We start from the raw sequence: 26,050 nt of genomic DNA, 5'->3' as shown, positions 1-26,050 counted from the left end.
TATTGGCCATGATCTAAAAGGCTGTGTGCACAGCTCCCTTTTCCTACTTTAGCCTCTTACATTCCCCCCTCCCCTCAAATACTCTGTAGGTTGGGACCCCTTCTGGAGTGGCATTTGATGCAAAGCTGCAGATAAAAGGAGAACCCAGCTGCACTGATGTGATCATAGAAATGCATTTACATGCTTACATAGGTTCTCTTTGGATCTCAACCATCCTTTCCATTACAATAATGACACAAAGCTAAGATAAATGTAGGGGTGTGTGAGATGGCAACTATCAACTATCTATATAGGTCAGGGCACAAGCCTATGAATGTTTAGACAAAAAAAAGTTCTACAACTCCCAGCATTCCCCAACCAGCATAGCTGATTGCGCTCTTAGTCTCTCAACACAGACAAAATTCTGGAAGGGCAACACACACGTACACACACACACACACACACCACACACACACAAATCTAAAAATATTTTTCCTTGTATTGTTCCATCCTACTTTTCTAATTAAGATTTTTTTCTAGGATCTTTATTCAATTCCTGCTTTTCTACAGATCTAATTTATCATATGGATTCTGCAGAAAAATAAAGAGTTACCATAACTAATACCAGGTCAAACTGTTTTTTCTGTGCCAAACGTTCATTTGTCACCGCTCGCAGCTCTCCACACAGATATAAAAGCTTCATTTTGCAGCTTACAAAACACTTCAAGTAAAACAACATTTATAAGTTATGGTTGTTATCTTCAATACTTCTTGCAATGCGGGGGGGAGGGGGTGCAGTTAAGTGCCAGACTTCATATTGTAGCATAGAAGGTGGTTCAGCTGACCTTTTATGGAACAATTATGTGTGTTTTTTGTGACATGGCTAGAAATTCTCATCCCTTTTCTCTTCATTGTTTATTATTTCTGATAGACAAAAGCTGCAGTGTGCTGCTGTAAGTCCCATGGCAGTCATGCCTTTATTTTCAGGAAAGAAAATGGGTCATGTTCTCAGAAGCTGGTCTGGGAGATGCTCTGAGTTGTGATTTATTGCTGCACTGTTTTGTGCATTTGTGTCCATAATTAAAGTTTAGAGAATGTTAGACTGTGTTTGTCTAGCATTTGTCACCTGCATTCGGTATTCAAAGATTTTTCCGCCTTCAGACATTAAGCGAAAGCAAGAGCCATGAGCTGAATAATGTACCTGCGTCTGTCTGTCTGTCCGTCCGTCCGTCCATCCATCTGTCTGTCCGTCCATCTCTATCCATTAGTCTCGTGGCAATAGATGTTAATCTGACAATTAAAACTCTGTTCACAGGATGCTCCTCTGGAAGAGGAGGGGGAGACTGCAGCCTCCTGAAAAAAAGGGAGAGGAGACTGCAGCCCTCTGAAAATTTGCTCTAGAGGGCTTGGGGACCCTCCAGAACAGTGTGGGAAGTGGCATAAGGGACTGCAGGGGGAAGAAGAAATTGCAAGAATTAGTTGTCTCCTCTTTGCTCCCACAGTAACCTTCATTGGATTGCAGCCCCTTCTGTTCATGGAAGGGCAACTTCTATTGGTGGATCCAACCCCTTGAGTAGGTTTTATGAATTTTGAAGGACAAAGTTTGGCCTTCTGCATATGGAATCTCTTCTAGCAATGTTTGTGCCTGTGTGAAGCCAGATCATCAGCTGTTGTTTTTGGACAAGAAAGTTGATCATTTAATAATATAGCTGTCTAGAATTTAGCATGGCTATCTTCACAGAACCATCTGGTTTCTATACTTCCCATTGATACCTGCTTTCAATTTCACTGACCATGAGTTATCAGCCATCTCATCCTTTTTCCCATTTAGAGAGTGAGAAAAACAGAACTGCTTTATCATTAAGTTTGGTGTTGTTGTTCAGTTGTTAAGTCATGTCCGACTCTTCGTGACTCCATGGACCATAGCACGCCAGGCCTTCCTGTCCTCTGCTCTTTCCTGGAGTGTGCTCAGGTTCATATTCATTGCATCGGTGATACTATCTAGCCATCTCATCCTCTGCCATCCCCTATCAATAAGTTTAAACTTGTAAATATAGATAGGCTAGTAAGATATGAGAATTCTTGTAAGTCTGGAGATACTGTTCTTCCACGTACAGGACTGGTTCATATGTAATGTTAAACATTACAATGATGAGCCATAGTGAGTCTTGGACTCAGACGCTCCCCCTTCCTCCTCCAGCATGACTGCAAGGAGGAGTTCAGAAGTTTTTGTTTCCATTTTATATTAACCACAGTTTGCAGTGTCGTCTGAACCTAACAAATTGTTGTTAATCTTAACTATGGTTAGTAGAAACAAGCAAATTTTAAACCATATTTTACAAAGCTGGCTTGTTTCATAGAATCATCAGCCATGTTCAGATTATCACAGGAGTGAAAGAACCCATTGTGAGTTCTTTCCACGCCTCCGTGCGTGCTGCACACATGGATGCGTTTGCATAATTTCTCATGATGCAGCATGGGTTGCCATGTCGTTTGAACCCGGCATGCGGTGCAGCAGGAGTGGCTACTCACCCACCCCACAACCCTACTGCAAGCCATGGGTTGTGGTATGGGTAAGAAGTCACCCCCACTGTGCACCACGCCAGGTTCGGTCAACACAGCAACCCATTTTGCATTGCAAGTAATTATGCAAATCGCATGCACAGCACGAGCAGGAGAAGAACCCACAATGGCTTCTTTTGTCCCTGTGATCATCAGGCCTGGTCATAGAGTTGGAAGGCATCTGGAGATCAACTATTGTAACCTCTTGCACAATACAGGATGCAGCTGCAACATCCCTGACAGATGGCGTTCCAGCCTTTACTTAAATACTCCAGTGAAAGAGGGTCCATTCCTCCTGATGTAGTCTGACCCACTATAAAACAGCTCTTACCATTAAGAAATTTCTCCTAATATTTAGCCAAAATCTGCTTTCCTGCAATTTCCACTCATTGGTTCTAGCCCTTCCTCTTGAGCAATAGAGAAAAAGTCTGCTCCATCTTCTACGTGGAATCCCTTTCCACTAACTATAGTTAAAATTAACCACACCAAACTGTGGCCTCCACTGATCTTCACATAGCTGCACCAGAGGAGAAGGGGGAAGGGTGTGAGCCTACAGGCCAAACTACAGGTTCTTCTAATTGCACATAGTGGACACCTGAATAGTTTTTCGGGATAGGGGAAAACAGGAGCCAGGGCATACCCATATTTTTCTTTTCATAGAATCATAGAATAGTAGGGTTGGAAGGGGCCTGCAAGGCCATCGAGTCCAACCCCCTGCTCAATGCAGGAATCCAAGTCAGAGCATCCCTGACAGATGGCTGTCCAGCCTGTTCTGTATCTATTTGAAGTGTTTGAGAGCTGCTTACAGCACTTAACTGTACTAAACTCTTTCCTCTTCCTTCACTTCCTTCCCATATAGCTGTAGATCCCTAATAACTCTTTGCTGGGGTTAGAATGGGCTAGGTTTTTGGTAGTCATGGTTTTACTGATGTAGATAGCAGTGAAACATTTTTTTGCATTGTATATATAATAATATAGATTGCCATTTTGTATACTTGCAGTGCGAGATGCAAAAAATCTAATTCCTATGGATCCAAATGGACTTTCAGATCCTTATGTGAAGCTGAAACTTATTCCAGATCCTAAGAATGAGAGTAAACAAAAAACAAAAACTATTCGTTCCACACTTAATCCACATTGGAATGAGACGTTCACATTGTAAGTTGAATTTTGGTACTTCTTCTAGCTATATTTTTTATTGCAGATATTTCATTGTGTTTCGTAAACTTCTCAGAATGACAATTTTTTCTTCTTGTTTGTAGTAAATTAAAGCCTACAGACAAAGATAGAAGGTTATCTGTGGAAGTCTGGGATTGGGATCGAACAACTAGGAATGATTTCATGGGCTCACTTTCTTTTGGGGTGTCAGAACTCATGAAATCACCTGCATGTGGATGGTAAGCAGTTCCTTGATCAATTATCATGCTTTACTAATACATTATTAATATATTACTTAAATGTATCAGCAGTAAACCCCATTGAAACATTCCCTGAACATATCAGCTAGATATTTAAAGAATATATGTGTAATGTCAAACCCCCCAATCATTAGATTGTAAGTAGTAAGGACAAAAATCACACAGAAACTAACCATTTTCTTTGCTGTTTTTGTTTTAAACACTGAGTCAGTGACTGGGTTCACACAATACGACAACCCACATTCAGGGTTGAGTGGCGGTTGTCGTTTAAGTGTGGGTCGTTGTTGAAGTGTGGGTTGTTGTGTTGTGTGAACCAAGCCAGAGTTCACAACCCAGCAACAAACCATGGGTTTTCTTCAACAACAGAAAACCCACACTCAACCCATAATCAGCTCTGAATGTGGGTTGTCGTGTTGTGTGAATGCAGCCAATAACATATGCACATTGCTCTGATGTGGTAACAGCATCTTTCTCCTTCAGATGATTCCCGAAAGCATGGGGATACTTCATGCATGTCAATCATGCATCCGCTCCTAGTGCTTTTCTGTAAGGGCTGAAGCAGCCCTCATATTGGCCATACATTTGCCATGCAGTGCTGTGTAAGTTCCTCATCCCAGACAAATGCTGCACAGCTAAGAGAACTTTCTAAGGAGAGCATCTCTTTGACATGACTAGCTTTTAGTTCTGGGATTGCATTACAAGTCCCTGTCTCAGCTGTTCCTCAGCTTTGCATCTGAAAAACAATTTGCATTCTTGTCACACTGTACAGATTTCAAGAAAAAGATGCCAAATACATAAAAAAAATTTCCCTACGTTCTGCAGGTACAAGCTACTTAATCAAGAGGAAGGCGAGTATTACAATGTTCCAATACCAGAAGCAGATGATGATGGAAATGCAGAACTAAGACAGAAGTTTGAGGTGAGAATGAACACTCACATTGCGGAGTACAATGTTGTTGTCTGATCTTGTGCTGCTGCTGTACTTGCTATAACAGATGGGAGTTGCTTCCTGTCCCAGCTTCCTGTACAAGCTCTTCTACATACCTTCATAGATCTTCATAACCTTCATAGATCTTCAAAACTCCTTACTCTAAGGTTGGTTAGCGCAATTTTTGTCCCAGTGTTAAGAGTGTGGCAATGGAAGGTTCAACTGAGCTGTTAAACAGTTAAATAAAATGTTGCTACTAATGTAGCAAAGCGGCTATAGGTTCTGTGTCTAAGGGTTCCATTCTCTTCTCTTAGAAAGGTTTTCCAGTATACCATGAGCATCTCTACACCAGCCTAAAATCCTGCTTTTAAAACAGGGCTTTCTGTTTCCGTTTTAAATGCAGGATCACACCGGACTCCCTTTACACGCGCTTCCTTCCCCCTACCCTTTTCCCCTCCTTTCCCCCCATATCTGAATCTTCCATATGTTTCATTATACAGCCACTAGATGACACTATGTTCTAGCTCCTCTTATCATGGGTTTTCCTCTTTTCACGGGAACTCAAGTGCTGTAATTTGATAGCCCATTATCTCCAATCTTTTAAAAAATGGAATAAAGGCCCCTTGGTGCTGGAGACACCCTGGAGGTTGACGACCCACAAACATTTGTGCGTAACCAATCTCAGTAGCAGGATAAAAGCTCTCAGCTGAGCTCTCAACTCAGTTGCAACAGAACTGAAATCAAACTGAACTCTCAACTTAATTGCAACAGAAAAAACAAACCTAGCAACCATTTCAGTAACTACAGGGTTGATGTTGGCTAAACAGTAAGATACATAAAACAAATTGTCTCTGCCAGGCAACTTAGATAATAGCAATATAATCAGTTCTCTCCTAATATCCTGAGAGAAATTACAGTGCAGTAAGATTTGCATTACAGTCTCTAAATCCCTTGAACCACAAAGGCAGTAAGGTCGCAGTGAGAAACCCTAGTTGAATCTTGTCTCTATTATGGAAGATGGCAGAACATTCATATGGGCCATATAAACATATAGAGGCTTATCAACATAAATAGTTCTTAAATAGTTCTTAAATAATTAGCCCCTTTACTCCCAATTGGGAACTGGACGCCAAAAATAAAGGAGAACAAAAATTACCTGCCAAGGATATCTGATTTTGCCATTCAATATCATGTAATCTTAACAGATTTTTTTTTTGCCTTTTCCTTACTAAGGGAAAAAAGTTCACATGGAGAAAACACATTTCCATTATTTTACAGTGTACTTTCTGGTAAGATTCACATTTGAGTAGCAGCCCCATATACTTTTCTTTTTGTTTTAAACTTTGCTCATTCTCACTCCCGTTCAGGAGTAGCACAGGGTTTTGTTCTATTTTACTGCTTTTTCTTTGTAAATGTCATTCTTTTTGTCCTTTTCTGCATGAAAGAGAGAGAGGTGGGACTGTAAGAAAGATCTGACAGAGTGATGAGTGAGGGAAAGAAAAAGATGAAAACAGAAGAAAAATGCACATTGAGGAGGAGGAACAGGGTAGTGTAAGAAACATGGAAAGAGGGAAGAGATTTTGAGTAGGGTCTGGAAGAAACATTGGGGGAAGTGGTGTAGGAGATTCTGAACATGAACTGGATGGGAATATTGCAAGAGTGGTGTGGGGAGAATTCTTGAAAGGGGACTAGAAGTAGAAGGATGTTAGCCATGGAGAAAAAGATTCTGAGGGAGTGAATTTAGCAAATACATCTTGAGAACAGTAACATTAGCTACGTTTGGGTGATCAGATTTTGGCTTAATAAGCTGAAATATGGATGAGTTTCATACATCCACAGGCAGCTGCTTCTCTCCTTCCTTGGTGTGAATGGGGAAACAAGCCAAGAAGCTGCAATTAAGCATAGCTTCCTGTTAACATGGTTAATGGCTTTCAAACAAGCCAGAATGTGGAAGCCATAGTTTAGACATGGTGGCTATTACCATGTTCTGGAAGCTGACAACACTGTGACAAGTTACATGGTGCATTTAATTCATTCCACCATAGAAGCAACACTTTGGCTCTGCTTCCATAGAAAACTCTGTGTTTCCATACTTGGCCCTAATACATTTCTAGCATATCTTTCCTTTTATAAGTGGTCTTAAGTCTCATAGTAATATTTTATCATTCAGCTTTAAGCTCCTTCTCCTGCTCCATAAAAAGTTTGGTTTGTGTGTAAATGTGTAAAATGATGAATCAATACACAAGCTTCTCCAGTGCTCATTCTCACTTATATTCTGAAGGTTGCTTCACTCCTAAATTCTGAGTCAGCTGAGTGTTAGACAACTTTAGGTTACAAAAGGGGGAAACATCAGAGTTTTTTAAACTGTATCTCATTAAGGAAGAGTTTACAGTGTTTTGGGACAACCACTCCTGAAATCACTTCAGCCTCTGATTTGTTTGTATGTTGACAAAGTGAACAGAAGCTGAAGTGAGAAGACACTCAACAATATTGAGCTGTTGACTCCTTTCTATCTCAGAAGTGATAACTGATCAAATACATAATATTATGTTATTAACTTTAGTCGGTGGAAGCCACATTTCGTAGTGTGTGAGAGATTTTGTGGGAATGGAGAATCAGCTGGGCTTTCTCCCAGTGTTGCCACATCTGAAGATGATTACAGCATTCTGGCACTGGGTGGGTCCAAGCCACAAAGACTGATATGAGAGAGACGGACAGACAGACAGACAGACATGAGAGATGGGAGTGATATACAGGAGAGTAGCAGGGAAGAGCAAGAGCTGCAAGTCCAAGTGGAGGAAACTGACAAGAACCAGATGCAAGTCTGGGAGAGATTTAGCTCTCTCAAGGATTGCAAAGGTGCTGAACTGGCTCTGCGGAGACTTATCAGTAAACAAGTTTATCACAGAGAGATTTTGTGAATTAATCAGTAATCCAGAAAAGGCATGTTGCCAGTGCACCTTGGACTTCCTTGTATATGTGTAGATAGGTTGTTACCTTTAGACAATGGCCTTTGATTGTGTAAACTGATGGTTTCCAGAGAAAGTGGACTGTATTTCAATATTGTTAACAGTAAACAATCACAATAATGGAACCATCAGTATCCTTAAAAACATTTTGAAGACTTCTTAAGTGCCTGTAGTGCTCATGTAATATTGAAATACGTGTTTGCTTTGTTTGCTAAAGACAAACAACTTTGCAACTGCGTATAAAACCATCATTTCCACTACAATAATAGTTGATTAAAATAATATGTTCTGCAGAACACATTACATCTACAGTGGATTAAGTGCCCTGTAAAAAAATAAATGCCTTAACTTGAAACCAACTTCTTTTGAGTTTTCAGAACTTTTGTGTATCCTCCCACCGACCTCCACGTACAGAACATGCACCTGGTATTAAACTGCAGTGTATCTCTATTTTTTATTGGATTGCATACTTCAGACTCTCATTGACCTTACTCATATTTAACAGAGTTAATTCCTCAGAGTTTGAAATGGTAATGAAAACCATGCTACTGTCTTTAAGGTATGGTGCTCTTGAAGAGTACTGCTGTTCTGCAGTTCATATTCTCATTTTACATCTGAGGGGCTTTCAGTGCTAATGACCTGTAGAACCATTTTACTGGGCATAATTGCTTGGATGCACAGAACCATGAGCCCTTCCCTTCTCCCTTCCACATTGGTCATGCGATCAGCACTATTGGATCATATTACTTAACTGATCGTATTACTTACCTGTTTCATGAAGGTAACATGCTGTGTTGCTGGATCTCATGAGCATCTGCCCCAGGGACTGGATACAGGGTCCTGCAACAACTCTTTGTGAACAGTTGGTAGGAGATGGTGTCAGTCAGCAAAAGCTCTTTACATATATTGATTTCAGGTTTCTAGGTCAGGCCAAATGACCTTTTTGAAACTACCAGGTACAGGCACAAACGTTCCAGAAGAGAGAACAGGAGCCAACAGAGAACTTAGAACTGCTTAGAAGAGCAAGCATGACTGGTACTGAACATGTCGTTAGCTTGTTTCCTATTCATGTGGCAGTCCAAATCCAATTTAATTTACTTTTGAGAGTTCATTCTATGCATAATAATTATTTATGATTAAAAAAGAGCTTCATCACTCTCACTACCTCCTAACCAGCGCACAATACTTGAAGAGAAATCAACATAGCATATAGTTTGACCCTTAATTTGAGCAAACACATACACACACAAATAGAAAATTAGCAGCCTCATTAACAAAAAGGGACATTGCACTGGCTATCAGAGTTCATAGTTACTCATCTTCAGATAATAATTCAATAAAATCATGATTAATAAGTCAGTTCTTGACAATGTTATCCTCTTACTATCTTTGATGCCATGTTTTGAGAGATAGATATAAGCAGACATACACAAACATCACACACTGTTCTGGAGCCCAAAACCTCTAACACAAACCATATTGCTTTAAATACTGGATTTGGAGAGTAAGCATTTTTGGTAGTGTCTGTGAAATTTATTGGGTAAACAATTGGGGAACTTCAGCCACTTTGTTTCCGTGGCTTATGGCAAGACTTAATTCCTTAAATGCAGGGCGGTGGACTTTTTTTCTTTTTGATCAAAATTATGTACCAAAGTAACTCATAGCCTGCTACAAGAAAAGCTGGATTATGTGACATGCAAAAATGACAGAGACCAAGTAACTTTGCATATATTCTGCCAGTCATAAGGAGAAGCAAATAGCAATGCAGGACAATCAAGCCATTGTCACCTCCACCAGAAGGAATAGAGATCCTATTCAGCCCTTCCTTGTGGGTTCTGTGGGTTCGCCACAGTTTGTAATTACACTTCCAAGCCTATATTCCTAGCCATTCACATGCACTAGAGACTGGCTTTTATTCCTAGCCATTCACATGCACTAGAGACTGGCTTCTATTCCTAGCCATTGACATGCAGTAGAGACTGGCTTTTTTCCTAATGAAAACTGAAGTTCTCAGTGTACTGTAGTCAATTTCTCCACCTGTCCAGTGCGATCACAGAATGCACACAGCCCTAATTAAATGAACTGTCATTTTCTTGTTCACAATATGTCTCTAACGACTGAGCAGAAAAAACACCATTATAGAATATGGGTTCTATCCAATGTCTTGCGAATGGACTTAAGTTCCTGCAATAGGATGTTCTCTTGCTCTCCTGTCCATGCACCTCCGGTGTGTCCGCCGGATCTGCTCCAGAAGGTTCCCTAACTGTCCCGAGCAGATTGCACAGGGGGATGCAGCGCGGAAAAGAAATCCATTCCGTTGGCGACAGGCAGGACTGAATACAACCCTGCACGAACTGGAGAAAAGAAAGGTGATCCCAAATCGCTGCTCAAATCTTAAGCAGAGCTGGTATAAAACGGTCTTCCATGCTTTAAGCAGTTACCTTAGGGCACACCCTTCAGTGGCTAGACTGAAGGAGGTAAAAGTGCAGCCAGGGAACATCAGTGTCTTATGTCAGTCATGATCTGTGCCTCTATCTTAGACATCAGCTGCACAGTTCATACAATCTGGACAGCCAGAGAAGCACTTTTTTTTTTTTTTAAGTACCTGTACCTTGCAAGTAACTGCTTTGTTGCCTTTTCCTGTTTAGCTTAGAAACACCAGATGTAGAGTTCAGGGAGGTGCTGCCTAGACATTCCCTTAGAAAGGATCTTGCTTTATTTTGAATCCTGCCTGAGGTGTTACCCATATTGCATCTAGGCAAGTAGTCATCCAGTATTTATTTGTAAAGCAATGCTTATTAGCTCTAGGAGTGCATAAAAGGCAAATTCTGTTTAGGTCTATTTTAAATCTCATTGTGAATTGTGTTCACACTGGACTCTCCAGCAAAAGTTTGGGGGAAAGGCTTCATTATTCCACACTGGACTAATCAGCTTTAAAAGTGTTAAATGCATGAACATCCTTCTCGTGTATATAGTTTTAAGTGCATTGCTGGAAAGAAAGAAAGAAAGAAAGAAAGAAAGAAAGAGACTGATAATTGGACATAGAAGAAAACCTGAAGCAGGCCTGTCTATAAGATCGTAGTGAGACCGATAAAAGCATTTTTAAGTATTAAATAAATTATCCCTTAAGTGTGTATGTGTGTGTGTGTGTTTACTTACTATATTTATATGCTGTATTTCTGCAAAAGTATTCAGTGTGATTTACATTTTATAGAATACCTTTCAGTATGTAGAAGTATTTTCTTAAAAGAATTGTTACTTTGGTACAGGTAACCAGTGGCTCTTAAAATAGTAGTCTTTGTAGTCAAAATGGCGTGTTAGTTTTTCACCGGTAATAATTTTAAGAAATACATTGTCTAGCACACCTTTTTCACATCACATTCAAATTAACCCAGAGTAGTTTATATGCTGTGGGTCAGATCCAGGGTTGCATGGAGTAGAACTCTGCTAACTGGACTCTCCTGTGGGCCAAAGGGGGTTGGCAATCTTCGCCACCCTATGCCATCTTAAAATCTGCCTCCAAGAGCTGAGAATTCTTAGGAACTGTGTGAGAGGTGGTGCTGGAACAGGGCTGCCTGACGCTTTTGTTAGCCCTGGGCAATGTAGTATCAGTGGCCCCCATTTGGCATTGCCCATTTGGCACCACTTCTTTGTCTTCTAACCCCTCACCCCTTCCCTTTTGGCCTTTCCCTCCCTAAATTAAATACAAATCTTGTCCAATAAGACAACTCCTTATTGTCAGAGAAAAATAACACCACGTTTTCAACTTCATTGCTTACTTTTGTAATGTTTGTTTTGTGTGAGTATGTCAAAAATGTCCACATCAAAACTAGACGATTGGAATAGAATCATAGAATAGTAGAATAGTAGGGTTGGAAGGGGCCTACAAGGCCATCGAGTCCAACCCCCGAATTAAATTAAATTAAAGGCTATCAACGGCTACTGGTCCTGAAGGCTATGTGCTACCTCCAGTACTAGAGGCAGTGAGCCTATGTATACCAGTTGCTGGGGAACATGGGTGGGAGGGTGCTGTTGCACTCATGCCCTGCTTGTGGGTTCCTGGTCGACAGCTGGTTGGCCACTGTGTGAACAGAATGCTGGACTAGATGGACCCTTGGTCTGATCCAGCATGGCTCTTCTTAGGTTCTTATGTAACCCCCTTTGACACACACACGGTTAAAGGAAAAATACTACAGCATTAAGCAAGCCATAGAAAATTTATATTTACCACCAATTGATTTCAAACTGGAGTCTGTACAAAAACGAAAAATGTACAAATAGAAAATCATCCGTACAATTTTTTTTTCTTTTCAAAGAGAAAATGTGTCTACTCCTCATCCCCTCCCCATCAGTCTTAATCATATATGCCTGGCAAAGATTTCATGTTTACAACTGATTTCATGTTTGCTAATTGTGTGTGTATGTGATTAAGATTTCAATCCTATGCAAACACAATGGGATTTAGTTTTGAGTAGACATAGTTAGAATTGTACTATGTGAGCAGTCTTGAACTATTTGGCAATTTGTCTGATCACATCATCCCACCCAGTCCATTAAAAGCAGTAAGAGATTTGGGGGTAGGGGAAATAGAGTAGCAGTAAGGAAATTTATAGAATCATAGAATAGTAGGGTTGTATTACAAGGCCATCGAGTCCAATCCCCTGCTCAATGCAGGAATCCGAGTCAGAGCATCCCTGACAGATGGCTGTCCAGCCTCGTCTTGAACGCCTCCAGTGTGGGAGGGCTCACCACCTCCCTAGGTAATTGGTTCCATTGTCGTATTGCTCTAACAGTCAGGAAGTTTTTCCTGATGTTCAGCCAGAATCTGGCTAAACGGAATCTGGCTATTTCTAGTGGAAGAATGGAAATTTCCAGTTTCATTTAGGCAAGGCAACGAAGGAGCCTTTAAACTCTTATAGTATCTGATAACAACCCCACTCACTGTCTGGGAGGCAGCCTGTTGCTCAGCCAGGCTGCTTTTATACTTTCCGGCTGCTACCTCCTGCAAGAAGGAACGGGCTGGCTGCTGGTGGTTAGCTGATTTGGTGTGTCTTCCAGCCTCCCCTCTGAGAGGAAAGGAGCCTAGCCACGTGTTTAGTCCAGGCAAGGCCGGAGACTTGGAGGAAGCACAGCAACCATCCACAGATGCTGCATTTGAGTGTTGATGGTTGCAGCCTAGGAGCATGATGCTCCTTGACACTCTGTCCTCTCCTCCTTTACTCCATGGGACCATATACAGCCTGCAACAGTGCATATGCACTTGCTTACTCATGAGGGCTGTTGCCTTCACCTTCACAGCACCCCATCTGAAACTGAATGCTCCAGAGATGGCTGCAAATGTGCATGCAATACAGAGAAAGCTGGAGCAGTGCATTAAGAAGGTTGGGACCTTGAGTGATCCATAGGCCAATAAATAAACAGGGGGTGGACCTCATCAGACTTAGGGTTGGGCCTTCCTGAAGCCCCGGTATGCCACACAAAGTCACCCTTTAATGCTGGGCCTGCACTGGAGGCTGCAGGGGAAGGGGAAATTGGTGAAGGTCGTCTCCCACCCTTCTTGCAGTGAGAGCCTCTGCTGGATTCAAGTCACTTCCATATATTAAAGGAACCATTCCATTCGCAGAGCTGGATCCAGCCCTACAACTCCATGAAAAATATGTTCTAAAAGGCAGGCTTGTAAAAATTAGCAACTGTGTTATGTCCTAGTTTTACAAGATTTACAACACAATCCTATACATGTCTAGTCAGATGTAAGACCCATTGGGTTCAATGGGGCTTAGTCTCAGATAAATGGACATAGGATTTGAGGGGGCCCATATTTTTGTTACTGCACTCTAGAATTAAAGTTGTTTTCCATGATGCCAACATTTCTGATAATTGGAGCTTTTAAGGCTGCAGCCCTACACATACTAACTTGGGAGTAAATCCCATTGAACTCAGTGTCACTTAAGAATAGTCCTATATAGGATTGCATTGTAAATGTTTTCAGTAAGGTAACAGTGACCAAGTGACTTGGATAATACCAGAAATTGAGTATTGTTTTTAAAAAGTGTTTTTATTGGACTGTGCTTTCTGCATGAATCAGATACATACATTGTTACCCATTATATCATTTGGGAGTTATCCGTTTTAAGTGTAGATGAGTAGGTTTTGAAAGCTGGCTTCAGAATAATCAAACACATTTAGTTAGATATATGTAGTCTTGCTTTAGTCAAGAAAACAAATGTTCTTCTAAACAATAATAATGATAATACTTTCCTCCAAAACTTCCAACAGCTTTTATTCCAACCTGGAGAAAAATGATGCAAATCACATATAGTGTTCTCCTGACACCTACTTTCTGAGTTGGTTGTGCTTAATGATTATTTGTTTAAAACTTTAAGAAAAAATATTGCTGGTGTATATTGGATCCTTGTTCAAAAACAATATTGCCTGCATATATTAGGTAATTGCTCTAGACAAATATAAACTTGGTTATGTCAACAAAATGCACACATCTGAAAAAAATGCATTGCATTCAGGATGATGTGTATAAATATACTTTCTCACCATCATTTGCATTTGGATACAGTGGGGAAAAATAATTGCAAAAACAAGAATATGTTGTCTGTGAGCATATTTCAAGATGCAAACAAATGCAGTCTGGTTTAAAGTGACCCAGTAAAATGCAGCCACAAGAGGAAAGTAGGATGGGTAAATGCTAATAAGATCCCCAAAGTAGCATTTCTGAGTTGAAAATATGCAATAAGAACATCTACACATGGTTTTATTTATTTAGAATATTTAAATAAATCATTTATTAAGAATATTTTATTGTTCCATTTAATGGCAGCGAACTAAGCTGAAAATATGCAAAGATAGGACAAAGCAGGCATCATAGCAGTGGTGGCATCTATGTTCACAGGCTGTAAACTCTATGTAGGCATTTAATTATCCCCAATTTGTGGTGTCATAATCTTCCTGAGGGACTGCAGGTACAGCCTCCCGGAAGGCAGCTCATGGTCTCCTGGCTGGTGGCAGAGGCCAGAATGTGCTTCTCTTAAAATCTGCAGTCCCAGGTTAACTGGTATTTGTAGCAGAGTGTTCTTTCTAGAAAAGAAAAGGAGGAAGCAAGCTCCCTCCAACTGCTCTGTCTCTGATCAATGGATGTGCTAGGCTGGTCTTCCCATTGCCATGATGTTCTTCCTGGGATGCAGCTGCCAGTAGCCTTTCGTCCAGTGCAGCCCTGGTATAATATCTCTCGTTGCCTGGAATGGGAAAGAACATGAGCCCTGCTGCCGCAACCCCCTCCCCCCATTACCTTTGCTGCCTCTGTGCTCTATGGAGAGCCATGCGGCCAGAAGAAATGGTTGCCCAGGTCTTGCAAGACCCCTGCAGCCACTTCTTCCAGTTATGTGCCTTTCACCAAGGGAAGTGGAGAGTGGACAGCTGCTCCAAAGAGCCCCGCCAGCCATTCTCTCACTGCAGCAAATGCCACAGCAGGAGAGCAACTGGCAGGGCCCTCTACAGCACCCACGGGAGGCGGCGGAGAGCCCTTCTAGTGGGGGCACAATGGAGTGGCACAATTTGCTGCTCCACTGCCTGATGCAGCCACTTCACCCAGCTTCATGTGTGGGCCAGCCCTGGTCCAGTGCCCAGTGACAGAGGCCACAGTGTTCTTTCCTTCAACTAGAAATACCCGCTTTTTATTTAGTTTTTACCCAACACTAGTACAAACAGTGTTATCAGCTGTATAATGAACATAGTAGTGAGATGGTTTGTAGTACTCAACCAGGGATGTGGAAAGCATTCCTAGAAAAAGGTGGGCATGTGTACATACACAATAATGTAAACCCCGGTGTACACAGTGTTATGGGCCTCCTGACCTGTGTATTAGAAAGTGGGTAAAAGCACAATTTCTGCTTGCATTGGTTGTACTGAAACAATGCAGTGAACCCCCTAAGTGTGTGTCACAGGAAATTACTCATATAGTTGTGACCTATGGCTCATATTTTCCTGCAGTCAACAAAGAAAGCAAGAACTATGGGGCAGTGCTTGCATCCCCCTGCCCCCACACCCGAAAGTTTGCATTGAAGTCCTTTCAGAATCTGGTGCTGCCCTTTCCCATATAGGTACTGTTCTGTGATGAAGGAAGAATACTATTTTACTGAAACCTGTGGAAGAGAACAAGATTGGCTTCACACTGAAGCACCTGAAGATGTGGCGATTTGGCGGGAAGGCAGTCTTGTTCATCACTGGTGATATGCTTCTGTCTCATTGTCTGGTTTAAGAGGCTAGGAGAATGCAGTGTTCATACAAATATTAGCTATAAATAAGAAAGACTTCTCAGTTTTCACCTCACAAGAAGTAGGTGACTCAGAGCTGCCATAAATAGCTCTTTATGATGATTCTCTTGCCCTTTAGAAAGCAAACAGTGTAGCACTTTGCAGTGCCAGATATAAGATGATAGTTCACATAGTATGTCTAAGTAGCATGGATGAGTCTGTGAGTAAATAGTACAAATATGGAACTAAAAAAAAACATTCGGAGCCAATGTTCCTATTTATAACGTGGTCCTCTATGAAACTGGGACAACTGTTGCTGAGTCAGTTCAATTTTTGTCCCACTTTGACCTTACAAAGTTCAATTTCAGAAAGGATCACCAATTTGCCCATCCCATCCCACTCTGGTTTTTGTTGAGCTACCCAGTTCTACTTTGCCATTCACAAAAATTCCCAATCCCTCCAATAAATAAAATCAGTACAGCTTTCAGAAGAATGAAATATTGCATGACATAAGCAGTGTGAGAGGGATGTCCAAGCACCAGTGCCAGAGGCTATGAAAGGACAGGGAGACAATTTTTGAGTGTGTTTGGCCTGGGGGCAGGGAGGAAGGGGAGCTGGAAAATTCACATGCTGTGCTGATGGAGAAGCATGTATATGTGTACATGTGCAGCAGATTTACATGACTCTATCTTGTTGCATGCTAAATATGATACTGCTTTTTATGGTTATCGTCTTTACCACAATTCTGCACAATTGCAATTGCACTGTAATTGCTTTTTCATCATTTTTTCGCTAAAAATCTGCAAGTTATTCTTGCATGCAAGCCTCATTAAACTTACTGCTCTTCTCAGATGGATAATTTATCACAGCCCAATAATTGCCTAGGAACCCTGTCTTGGTCAATGATTCCTACTGTCATATGATGCTGTATATTGAGATAATGACCATTTATGCAGATAGGATGCTTTACTTCCTTTCTTAATGGTATACTTTTTTGCTGACGGGCAACATCCTGTGTTGTGTCTGCTCTTGGTAGTGAAGTTAGTGATACTGTTTCATTTTTCCTAATTTTTATCTCTCTTTGAGCAGTAGTTGATTCACATGTTTTTGTGTGCTCCCTTTATTGCTGCTGCCATTATTGTATTGCATTTGTTTCTCCTTTGCTTCTACTACTAATTATTATGGCTTTAATTTCCCCTTTACTAACAAAGCAGTTTTTCTCCCTTTACTGTCTTTTTTCAGGGCTGCCATATATATATTCACTTCTTAAAGGTAGTTTTCTCCTTTGTATTATGTTCTCATTTACATTCACAGCATTTCCTTACGGAATTATTTTCAAGTCTGAAATTCAGATTCTGGTCCATTTTTGCCTCCCTTTTAAAGATGCACTCTATCTTCTTAAACTAGTTGCAGCTGCTTTGCTATAGGGTGGGCGAAAATGTAACACTGTGGTATGTATCTTAATGATGTCTCGTGCGTGTGTGTGTACACGCGCGCGCGCACAAACATCCACACACACAGCAAAGTTCACTTGCAAGAACTTACTAGATTCATCAAGTATAATCTATCATCTTCCTTTATCTTCCCCTGAAAATATAGTGCATCTTTGATAATATGCAGTACTGGCTTATTTTATTTTTCCTCTGGTGTTACTACATTCTCCACAACTGACTATACAGTCACACATTCACAAACCTACATACCGTTTAGCATGCTTATATTGCAATATAGCATATTGCCATCATAGTGTGTTCAACTCATAAATGTTGCACAGATACTTCAGTGCCTGGATTACTAATTCATCTTAAATTTACCGTTAGAATTATTTCATAATTGTTCCAATGTCCTGAATTGTTTCCACAGAAAAGAAAGGTGTTAGGGGTTTGCGTGTAATGTTCCTTTAATTCAGTAATTTCCACACACACACAATGGGTGTTCGTGCTATTCTACTAAAATCTTCACTCAAGGGTTTTGCTGACAAAAATTGCCATTACTGTATTGACTCAACACATTTTTGTACAGACACCTGTACAAGTGTTACTACAAAGTCAAAAACTGACAAATTGTACTTGTACTATGAGAAGCTGGCAGGACCTTTTTTAAAGCTTTTTTAAAAAAAGTTTATAAATAAATTTTGTAATTTCAAACCCTTCAAACTTAGTGTGTGTTCATACTGGCTCAAAAAGTTTGATAATGAAGGAGATGATGATGATTAGGCTATCCAGTTAACGAAAGAACTTTCACATTTTATGTATTTGTTTTATAAATGGATGATTTGCTGAAATTATTTTGGATCTAATAGCCCAATCCTAACTCACTCAGACAGCTGACTGGGAGTGGGGGATAGGATGTGCCCCTCCACCAGCAGAGACAAACTCTACTGTCGGCGTTGCAGGGGAATGTCCACTATGGAGGCCCCTGGTTCATCCGCAGAAAGCTCTAGAGGTGTAGATCTACTTCCAGCACTGTTACCAGCACCAGTAGGCCTCAATATGGGGCATTAAAGGAGCAGGTAGGAGCCAGCCTTGGATCTGCCAGATGCAAAGCCACGTTATTCTTCTGGGAGGACTCAGAATTGGGCCCATCAACTACACCAGCCTGGAAGTGATATTATTAACACCACCCTTTGGTTTCAATGAGAGGAGGAAATTCAGGAAACTAAAGAACCGCTGGGCCTCTTTGTAGAAAAATCCACCCACCCCTCTCCTGGTCTGACCAGCACTTCACTTCCATTCCCCTTGCCCCTTTTCTTGGGATTTCTCTGTAAAACTGGAAATAAAAATAACAATTTTATATAATTCATAGTGAAGTACTCAAAAAACTTTGCAAATGTTCAGTTTCATAATGGCTACTTTTTAATATAAATGCTTTAAAGTCTTTGCTACAGAAAAGCATTTTCAGAAAAGGACTCCATTTTTACAATAGGATCGTTTCTTGTTTCTTTGCAAAGTTAAAACCTGACAGCCTATAGCACAAGGGGGGTTAAGATGGGGAAGAAGTGTCCTTCCACTGCTGGAGGGAACCTGCAGCAGAGGGACACTTCACTGGGTAGCATGTCACTGTGGAGGCCCCTGGTATCCTACTGGAAAGTTCCAGCCCAGTGGTATGCCCCAAAAGAGGTTCTTCTGGGGCTGTGTTGGATGTCGCCTTGCATCTGCTTATCCAAAGCCCCCTCAGTGCCTGAAGAGGCCTCAATATAACTGAAACATCACTTTAAAGAAATATGTAAATTGTTTGTGTATGTGTTCCCATTTCTGACTGGAGGTCATTAATAAGCTAATTGTTGAATATGTTGTATTCATAGATACCTTTCTCATCTATATAAGTATACATTGGTGCATATTATATTTGATTTGGAATATAATTTATTTTCTTGTTTAACACATTTATATGCTGCCTTTTATCAATGATTTAAGTTGTCTGGGTAAATAAAAACGTTTTTGCCTGGTGCCCAAATGTCAAAGTTGGTGCCAGGCATACCTCTGTGGTGAGGCCATTCCATCGCCACTGTACCACTGCTGAGAAAGCACTTCCCTGATGGAGGTGCTATTTGGAGAAGGTCATATTTGCAGAAGGTCTGATTACTTTAGCATCTATATCTTACTCAGGGACAAGGTGTTTCCTCCCAAAACAAATACTTGATAAAAAAAGACTAAGGGAAGCTAAATCTAAACAATTTTAGAGTAATAACTACACTCACTAATCCATGGTCTGCACCTGTTGCAAATTGAGCTATTTACCTGGTAATAGTGATAGGCAAATTCCCTCTGCTTAGAATTGGACCAGGAGTTACACGCAACAATGAATAGATCTTGGGGGGAAACTCTTGTTCAATATTTACCGAAGAAGCAAACAAAAAACCAATGGATTTCATATGTTTGTTTATTATATGTATATATTAACCTGCACTTGGTCAAAAGACATTCAGAGAGGCATACAGTTAAAAAGCATGAAAATAGATTATTAAAAGCTGCTGCAGCTCAGGCTCAGAATAAAATAAATATATCTCTAGGTTAAAATAAGTAAAAAAAATTAACAGTAAAAGAGCTGGTGATGGAAAGAAAGCAGGTCTTTTGCTGTGCAGGTTAGTATAATTCAGTCTCATCTATGTCAGTGGGATTGCATGCAATATAAAAATCTTTCTCCATGTAATTTAAATTAAACATACTGAAAAATCTGTTTCTAGCAGAGTTGTTTAGCTTTCTGATGAACAATTTACCTGTAAGAGAGGCTCTGGTTTAAAATAATATACCTGCCTCTTTTTGTAATGTTAGTTGCTTCCTTAAATTTTCACTTGAAACTTCAAGCTAATTATATTCTTTGTGTAAGATTGCTAATTATTTATTAACATAAACGCATATCCAACATTCAGTACCATAGAACCATATCTATGGTACTGAATGTTGGATATGCGTTTTAACAGTATTGTTAATTAGGAAGATTATGTGTTCCTTTTAAAACAAATGATGGCTTTAATGGGATGCTTTTCCTTTACCTTTCTCTCCTTTTTAAGCAAGGGTTCTGTAAAGAATGAACATCTCCCTGTGACATTTGCCTTGCTCGTGTTTTCACTTTTAGTAATCTCCTCTTCTGCAAAGCAAATAAAGACTAAAAATAAGTAGATTTAATTGTGTATAAATCCATGAAAAAAAAAAGTATCGGACTGGTTTCTTATAGTTTGAGGAAATTAAAAACTTTTATCCCATATTCATGGCATGTATATTCACAGTTTAATTAAACATCCAAAGGTCCAGTGATGACACCCTGCTGACCAACATCCCTATTTATCAGAAACATTCGTAGAGAAGCAGCAGCATACAAAGAGAGGCTTAAATCCTCAATATCCAAACAACATCCTCTTTACAGCCTACAACCAGCTCCTCAGAGATTAAAATCCAGGAAAAGCTTCCTCAGATTGACAGAAGACTTTGATGAATTCAAAAGTAGAGTGGACTTATGGAAAGCTACAAAGGATCAACACTGGAGGGAACCAGCAGAGGAGCTGGCACCCGGGAAAGCTGGGAAGTTTGGAAATCATTGAATAGACTGCGTACGGATGTAACAAGATCTAGAGACACTTTGATAAATGGGGTGTCCGGTGATCTCTGCCCTGTGTGACCGCGGAGACTTGCAGACAACAACACATATGTATACTTGCCCTTTGTGCCCTGACCAATGTACACATGAGGACCTTATGACAGCGCGACAGAACGTAATTAATGTTGCTAGTTTCTGGGCAAGATTTGTCTAATTTTTATATATTTTAACTTCTACATTTTATATTTTAAATGTTATGTGTTATAGCATGTTTTTTAATTGTGATGCTTCTGACACGAATAAATAAATCAGAAACATTGATTAAACATAAACAATTCCATTAAAAACATTTTTATAACACTTGAGTCTTACACATTGCTTTTAGAGATATTGAAGTCTTAATTCTTCTGTTGTTTGATGTACATTCTTAGTTTTACAAAACTCTACTCAGTGTAATGAAGCAAACTGAGGAAGAGAAGGGAGGTTGTGGGGAGAGGGAAGGGGTGTTTAAATCTGCCTCAGAACAGTGCTGTTTTGGGCCTTGAGAGAGTTCAGGCAAGAGGTAGGAACGGAAACTCTAAAAACACCTCTGTTCCTGCTAACCAAATGGTCAGCCAGGGCAGGTGTGCTACACATCCTACCTATTTCCAGAGGGGAGCACAGTGAGCTCCGACTGCTAAGACTGCTAATGTTAGTCTTGTAGGCTTTTGTCTGCATGATTGTTTATCTCCCCTGGATGAGTTTGGCTAGCATATTGCTTTTTCTCTCTTGTCCCAACTTTGGCAGAATGACTCTTGTGAATTTGGGAAAAATCTCACCACTAGGAAAAGAAAGGGAATGTGACCCAGAGGGCCACCTAGGCAGAGATTGGGGGTGGGATGGGGGAATAGCAGGACATTCATGAGTCTGGAATGGAATATGAAACCGTATTGTCTACAGGTTTCCATCACATGATGGACTCTGTGTGCCTGAAGCTCGTTAGTAGCAAACATTTCCCCACCTTATGTTTTGCATACTTGTAAGAGAGTAAAGTTCAGTTTTAAAGGGAAACTTGTTCAGTGTGGATGTCTTGTTGTGTAATTTTAAATCAAGTAACAAGGACAATTATTTTCATTGCATTCTCTTGATAACAAGAGTTCCCTTTTAAATTTGCAAACCACAGGAGGGCAGTAGTGCATTACTGTAACAGAGAAGGTAGACAGCTCAGCTGTTCCTTCCAAATATCCGTTCAAGAATTAAAACAGGATGCTTATTGATATAAGAAATATCTAGCTGCAGCAGAATATCCTCCAAAATGATAGTCGCACCATTTCATTTAGAATGGTGTTTGTTTCCTGTCATACCTGTAATTTGTAAGTACCGTGACCTATATAGATGGTGATGGTGATGATGGCGACAACAAGAACAACAACAAATTTACACCTGATTTCAGTCCAACATTTTTAGGAGTACCATGTAAGCAAATATTCTGCTGATGGTCTCCATTCTACTTTGGCTATAAAGTATTCTTTCCTCTTGTGGGAGCAGCAGCATTGTGGTCAGTGATGTATTCGGAGAGTGGTTAAATCTGACTCCTAGGAACAGGACACAGGAAGCTGCCTTATACTGTGTCAGACCATTGGTCCATCTAGCCCAGTATCATGGCGCTGGCTGACTGCAGGGTTTCTGGCAGGAGTCTTCTGAGCCCTCTCCAATGGACTTAGGACCATTTCTGTTGTCAATATTTGTAGATACAGGATACAATCCAAGCAAGAGGAATTGTTGTTATGTTCCATTGATGTCAATGTGGAAGTGGTAGGCACATGCTCTCCCCAATTGGCACCTCTGGTACTTTGGGCTGGATCCATATACATTAAAATAACCTTCCCTAACCTGATGCCCTCCAGATGTTTTGGACTTCAACTTCCATCAGCCCCAGTCAGCATGGCCAATGGTCAGGAATGCTGGGATTTGTAGTCTTAAACATCTGGAAGGCACCAGGGTGGGGAAGACTGTATTAAAACATAGCATGTAAATAACATGGAATGCATCTTAATACGGAGATTGATTGTAAATTGGCTGAGTGATTAGGGGGAAAAAGAGATCTGCTTGAGAAGGTGATCCTGGGAAGGGAAAAGGTATTCTTGCAGAGCTCTAACAGCTTGGTGGAGTGACAGTTCCTTGTTGCTGTGTCCAATCCCTGTAGCCTCGTCCCTGTCATGTGGCCAGTTCCACTCTCGCTCCCTAGGGCCTTCCTCCTTATTCCACACCCTCTTGCCCCTCCCAGTCCCGAACATAAAGCCCTATTATATTCTTACATCACTATGGGACTGGATGGAATGATAGGCGTATATACAGGGTTCTGGGTGAAATAATTTATTTCACCCAGAACCTTCTTGTTTTGCCCATTTGTCATGGCATTCTCCTGTCATTCCACCCATTCAAGTGTGGGTTTATGGAGCCTAAGTTGTAAGGGAGTGTGATCATGTAGAGTGCTTTTACTGATTACATAGTGTACATTAAGACTGAAACCTTCATTTACTGTTTCTATGGGTTATGAAGTGTTAGTGAATGTGTAAGAGTCTTAACTCTTTTGTTAAAGCAGCCTTTCCCAATCTGTTGCCCTCCAGATATTTTGCACTACAACTCCAGCATTCCTGCCCATTGGCCACACTGGCTGAGGCTGATGGGAGTTGAAGTCCAAAGCATCTGGAGGGCACAAGGTTTGGGAAGACTGTCTTAAGTGTTTTTGGTTTTAGTGTGTGTGTGGGAGGGGGGTGGCCCGCTTTGAATTTAAATTAATAGCAGGCTCATCCTCTTTTCATTCACATAGTTAAAAAAGCAAGCAAACAAAAACCCTATGACTTCTCTTCTGAAAACCACAAAAAAATTGTGGGGTTTTGCATTGCTCTGTGCTGCATTGTTCATATTTATTTGTATTTATATCTGTTGTGTCTTCCAAAGTACAAAGTAGTAATTTGTAACGAGCAACAGAGAAGTGGGTCACATAAGCTGTTTATTTCTCTGGCCACTAGATGTCATTGAAGTGAATAAAAATACTAAATAGGCTCTGCAGAAAAAAATAGATTCATATGTCCAGTGTGTTAGATTAAAATACATGGAACATAAACCAAATCTCTTGCTGTCTATGGGGAGGGGGAGAGGGAGAGCGAGCGAGCAAAGGGGCTCCTTAGAGTTCTTCTTAAATGTGTTGCTATGACAACAGGCATACTGTGCTTTCTCAAATGGAGTAGATAGTAGCAGCCTCACTACTATTTGCAGTTAGTTGTAGCATGACTCATAGGCTTAATTCAAATGTAATGCCAACCCAAAGTGATCGCTCACTCAGTCCGCCACTTTTGTGCATGAGTTTTCTCCTCCACCTCCTGATTTTGCTAACCCTTGTTTGATATGATGGCCAGATTGGTAAAATATGATTAACACTAGCTTCTAAACCACTATTTGCAAACCCCATCAAACTGTAGCTTCAAATCATAGTTTGAAGGCAAGGCGCTTGCCATAGTTTGAACTGAACTGTATTTTGTATAAGAATTAATGAGGGGTATAAAACAAGTGACGCAGTAGTGTATGGAGGGAGTAATACTGATTAGTTTAACTGAGTTAACTCTCTGGTTGAGGATAATGGATAGATTCTGAATTGTGATGACTGTTTGAAGAAAAAATATTCCCTGGGTTATGCGAGGAGTTGTTTAACCCTCACATAACCCAGAGTACCTGCCCTCTGACAACATGACAGGCCATGGCCAGGATATGAATATTCAAAATGGCTGCTGGCATGTGCTGGCACACACCACAGCCTAACATGGCTTGAATAAGCCATGGCAGGCGGTTCGATCATGTGAACTGGCCCCATGTGTGCCTGCAGGAAATAATGTAGATGGGCAGCCATTCAAGTAGGAGTCCATAATGGTGAGTGCTAGTGAGTGTTTTTTTTTCCTGGAAAGATTCCCTCACCCTTTTTTGAGAGAGGGTGGAGCTCTCTCTAGTTCACCCTTGCTTAGCTTGGGAGGAGGGCAGAGGCTTGCCTCTACAGTTGTGCAGGAACTTGGAGATGCTTGGATAGCTTCTGAAATCAGTGTGATGTCATAGTTGAGAGTCTCTCCTTCCCCTCAGGCATGGGGCAGGATCAATGGCAAGCACACATGTTGGCACTCTGCCAAAGGCAGCAAAAATGTGTGAGTACATGGTTTAGTTTCAAAGCCATGGAAATAAAATTGAAAGAGAAATCTAAGGTATTTAATTAAATATTGCGGAAGGAGGGAGCTTGATTTTTGCAGTGCTATAACTAGAATTGGCTTCCCTTGTGCTGCCATATTAAGAACTTATTCCCATTGATTTGGATAGAACAGCTTTTTCACACATCAGTAAAGGGCCAATATGATTGTAGCCTGATCTTAACACCTGCTGTGCCAGCAAATTAGTTCATAGGATGACTTATGCCAAGAGCTAGTTTGCTGACACAGGGAGGGATACTAATGTTTCACATAAGGAATGGGGTTTCTCACAGAAGCAAAGTAAAAATGAGTATTATAGCATAATTGTATTTTTAGTAATATAGGGAGGTATCCATGCAACACTACCACTAATGTAAATTATGTTGCACTAGAGCAAATGATCTCTAGCACAACATCAATAGGGGTTTCTGCCGATTACAAGCACTATTAGCATTGCACTACAGGTTGTTTACACAAGTGCAATGTCATTTACATTAGAAGTGGTGTAGCATTGGATACTGCCCATATTTCTTAATGGTTATGATTTTGTATTTTTACAAAAATAATTTTTTTTTGTAATCTTGTGTGACTGCAGATTTGGTATTGTCAGGGTGGACACTGAGCCCATAGAATCCCAGAATAGTTCTGATGCTGAGGAAGAGCAGTCGCTCCTTCGGGA

At 40.7% G+C, this 26,050-nt stretch overlaps 1 protein-coding gene across 1 annotated transcript in view; it reads left to right on the top strand.

Annotated features, from left to right (window-relative positions):
• PRKCA (protein kinase C alpha) overlaps positions 1–26,050 on the top strand; it is a 296,418-nt gene that overhangs the window by 228,986 nt on the left and 41,382 nt on the right. The window contains exons 6-8 of the mRNA XM_084837479.1: positions 3,543–3,699; positions 3,804–3,938; positions 4,782–4,878. Of these exons, the coding sequence (XP_084693605.1) occupies positions 3,543–3,699; positions 3,804–3,938; positions 4,782–4,878 (389 nt within the window). The remainder of the gene's footprint in view (positions 1–3,542; positions 3,700–3,803; positions 3,939–4,781; positions 4,879–26,050) is intronic.

Source organism: Heloderma suspectum, chromosome 2 (genome assembly GCF_057233095.1).
Source record: "Heloderma suspectum isolate Gila_16-S chromosome 2, 16-S_ref, whole genome shotgun sequence".
Taxonomy (NCBI): Eukaryota; Metazoa; Chordata; class Lepidosauria; order Squamata; family Helodermatidae; genus Heloderma; species Heloderma suspectum.
This window is presented reverse-complemented; position numbering and strand designations above follow the sequence as displayed.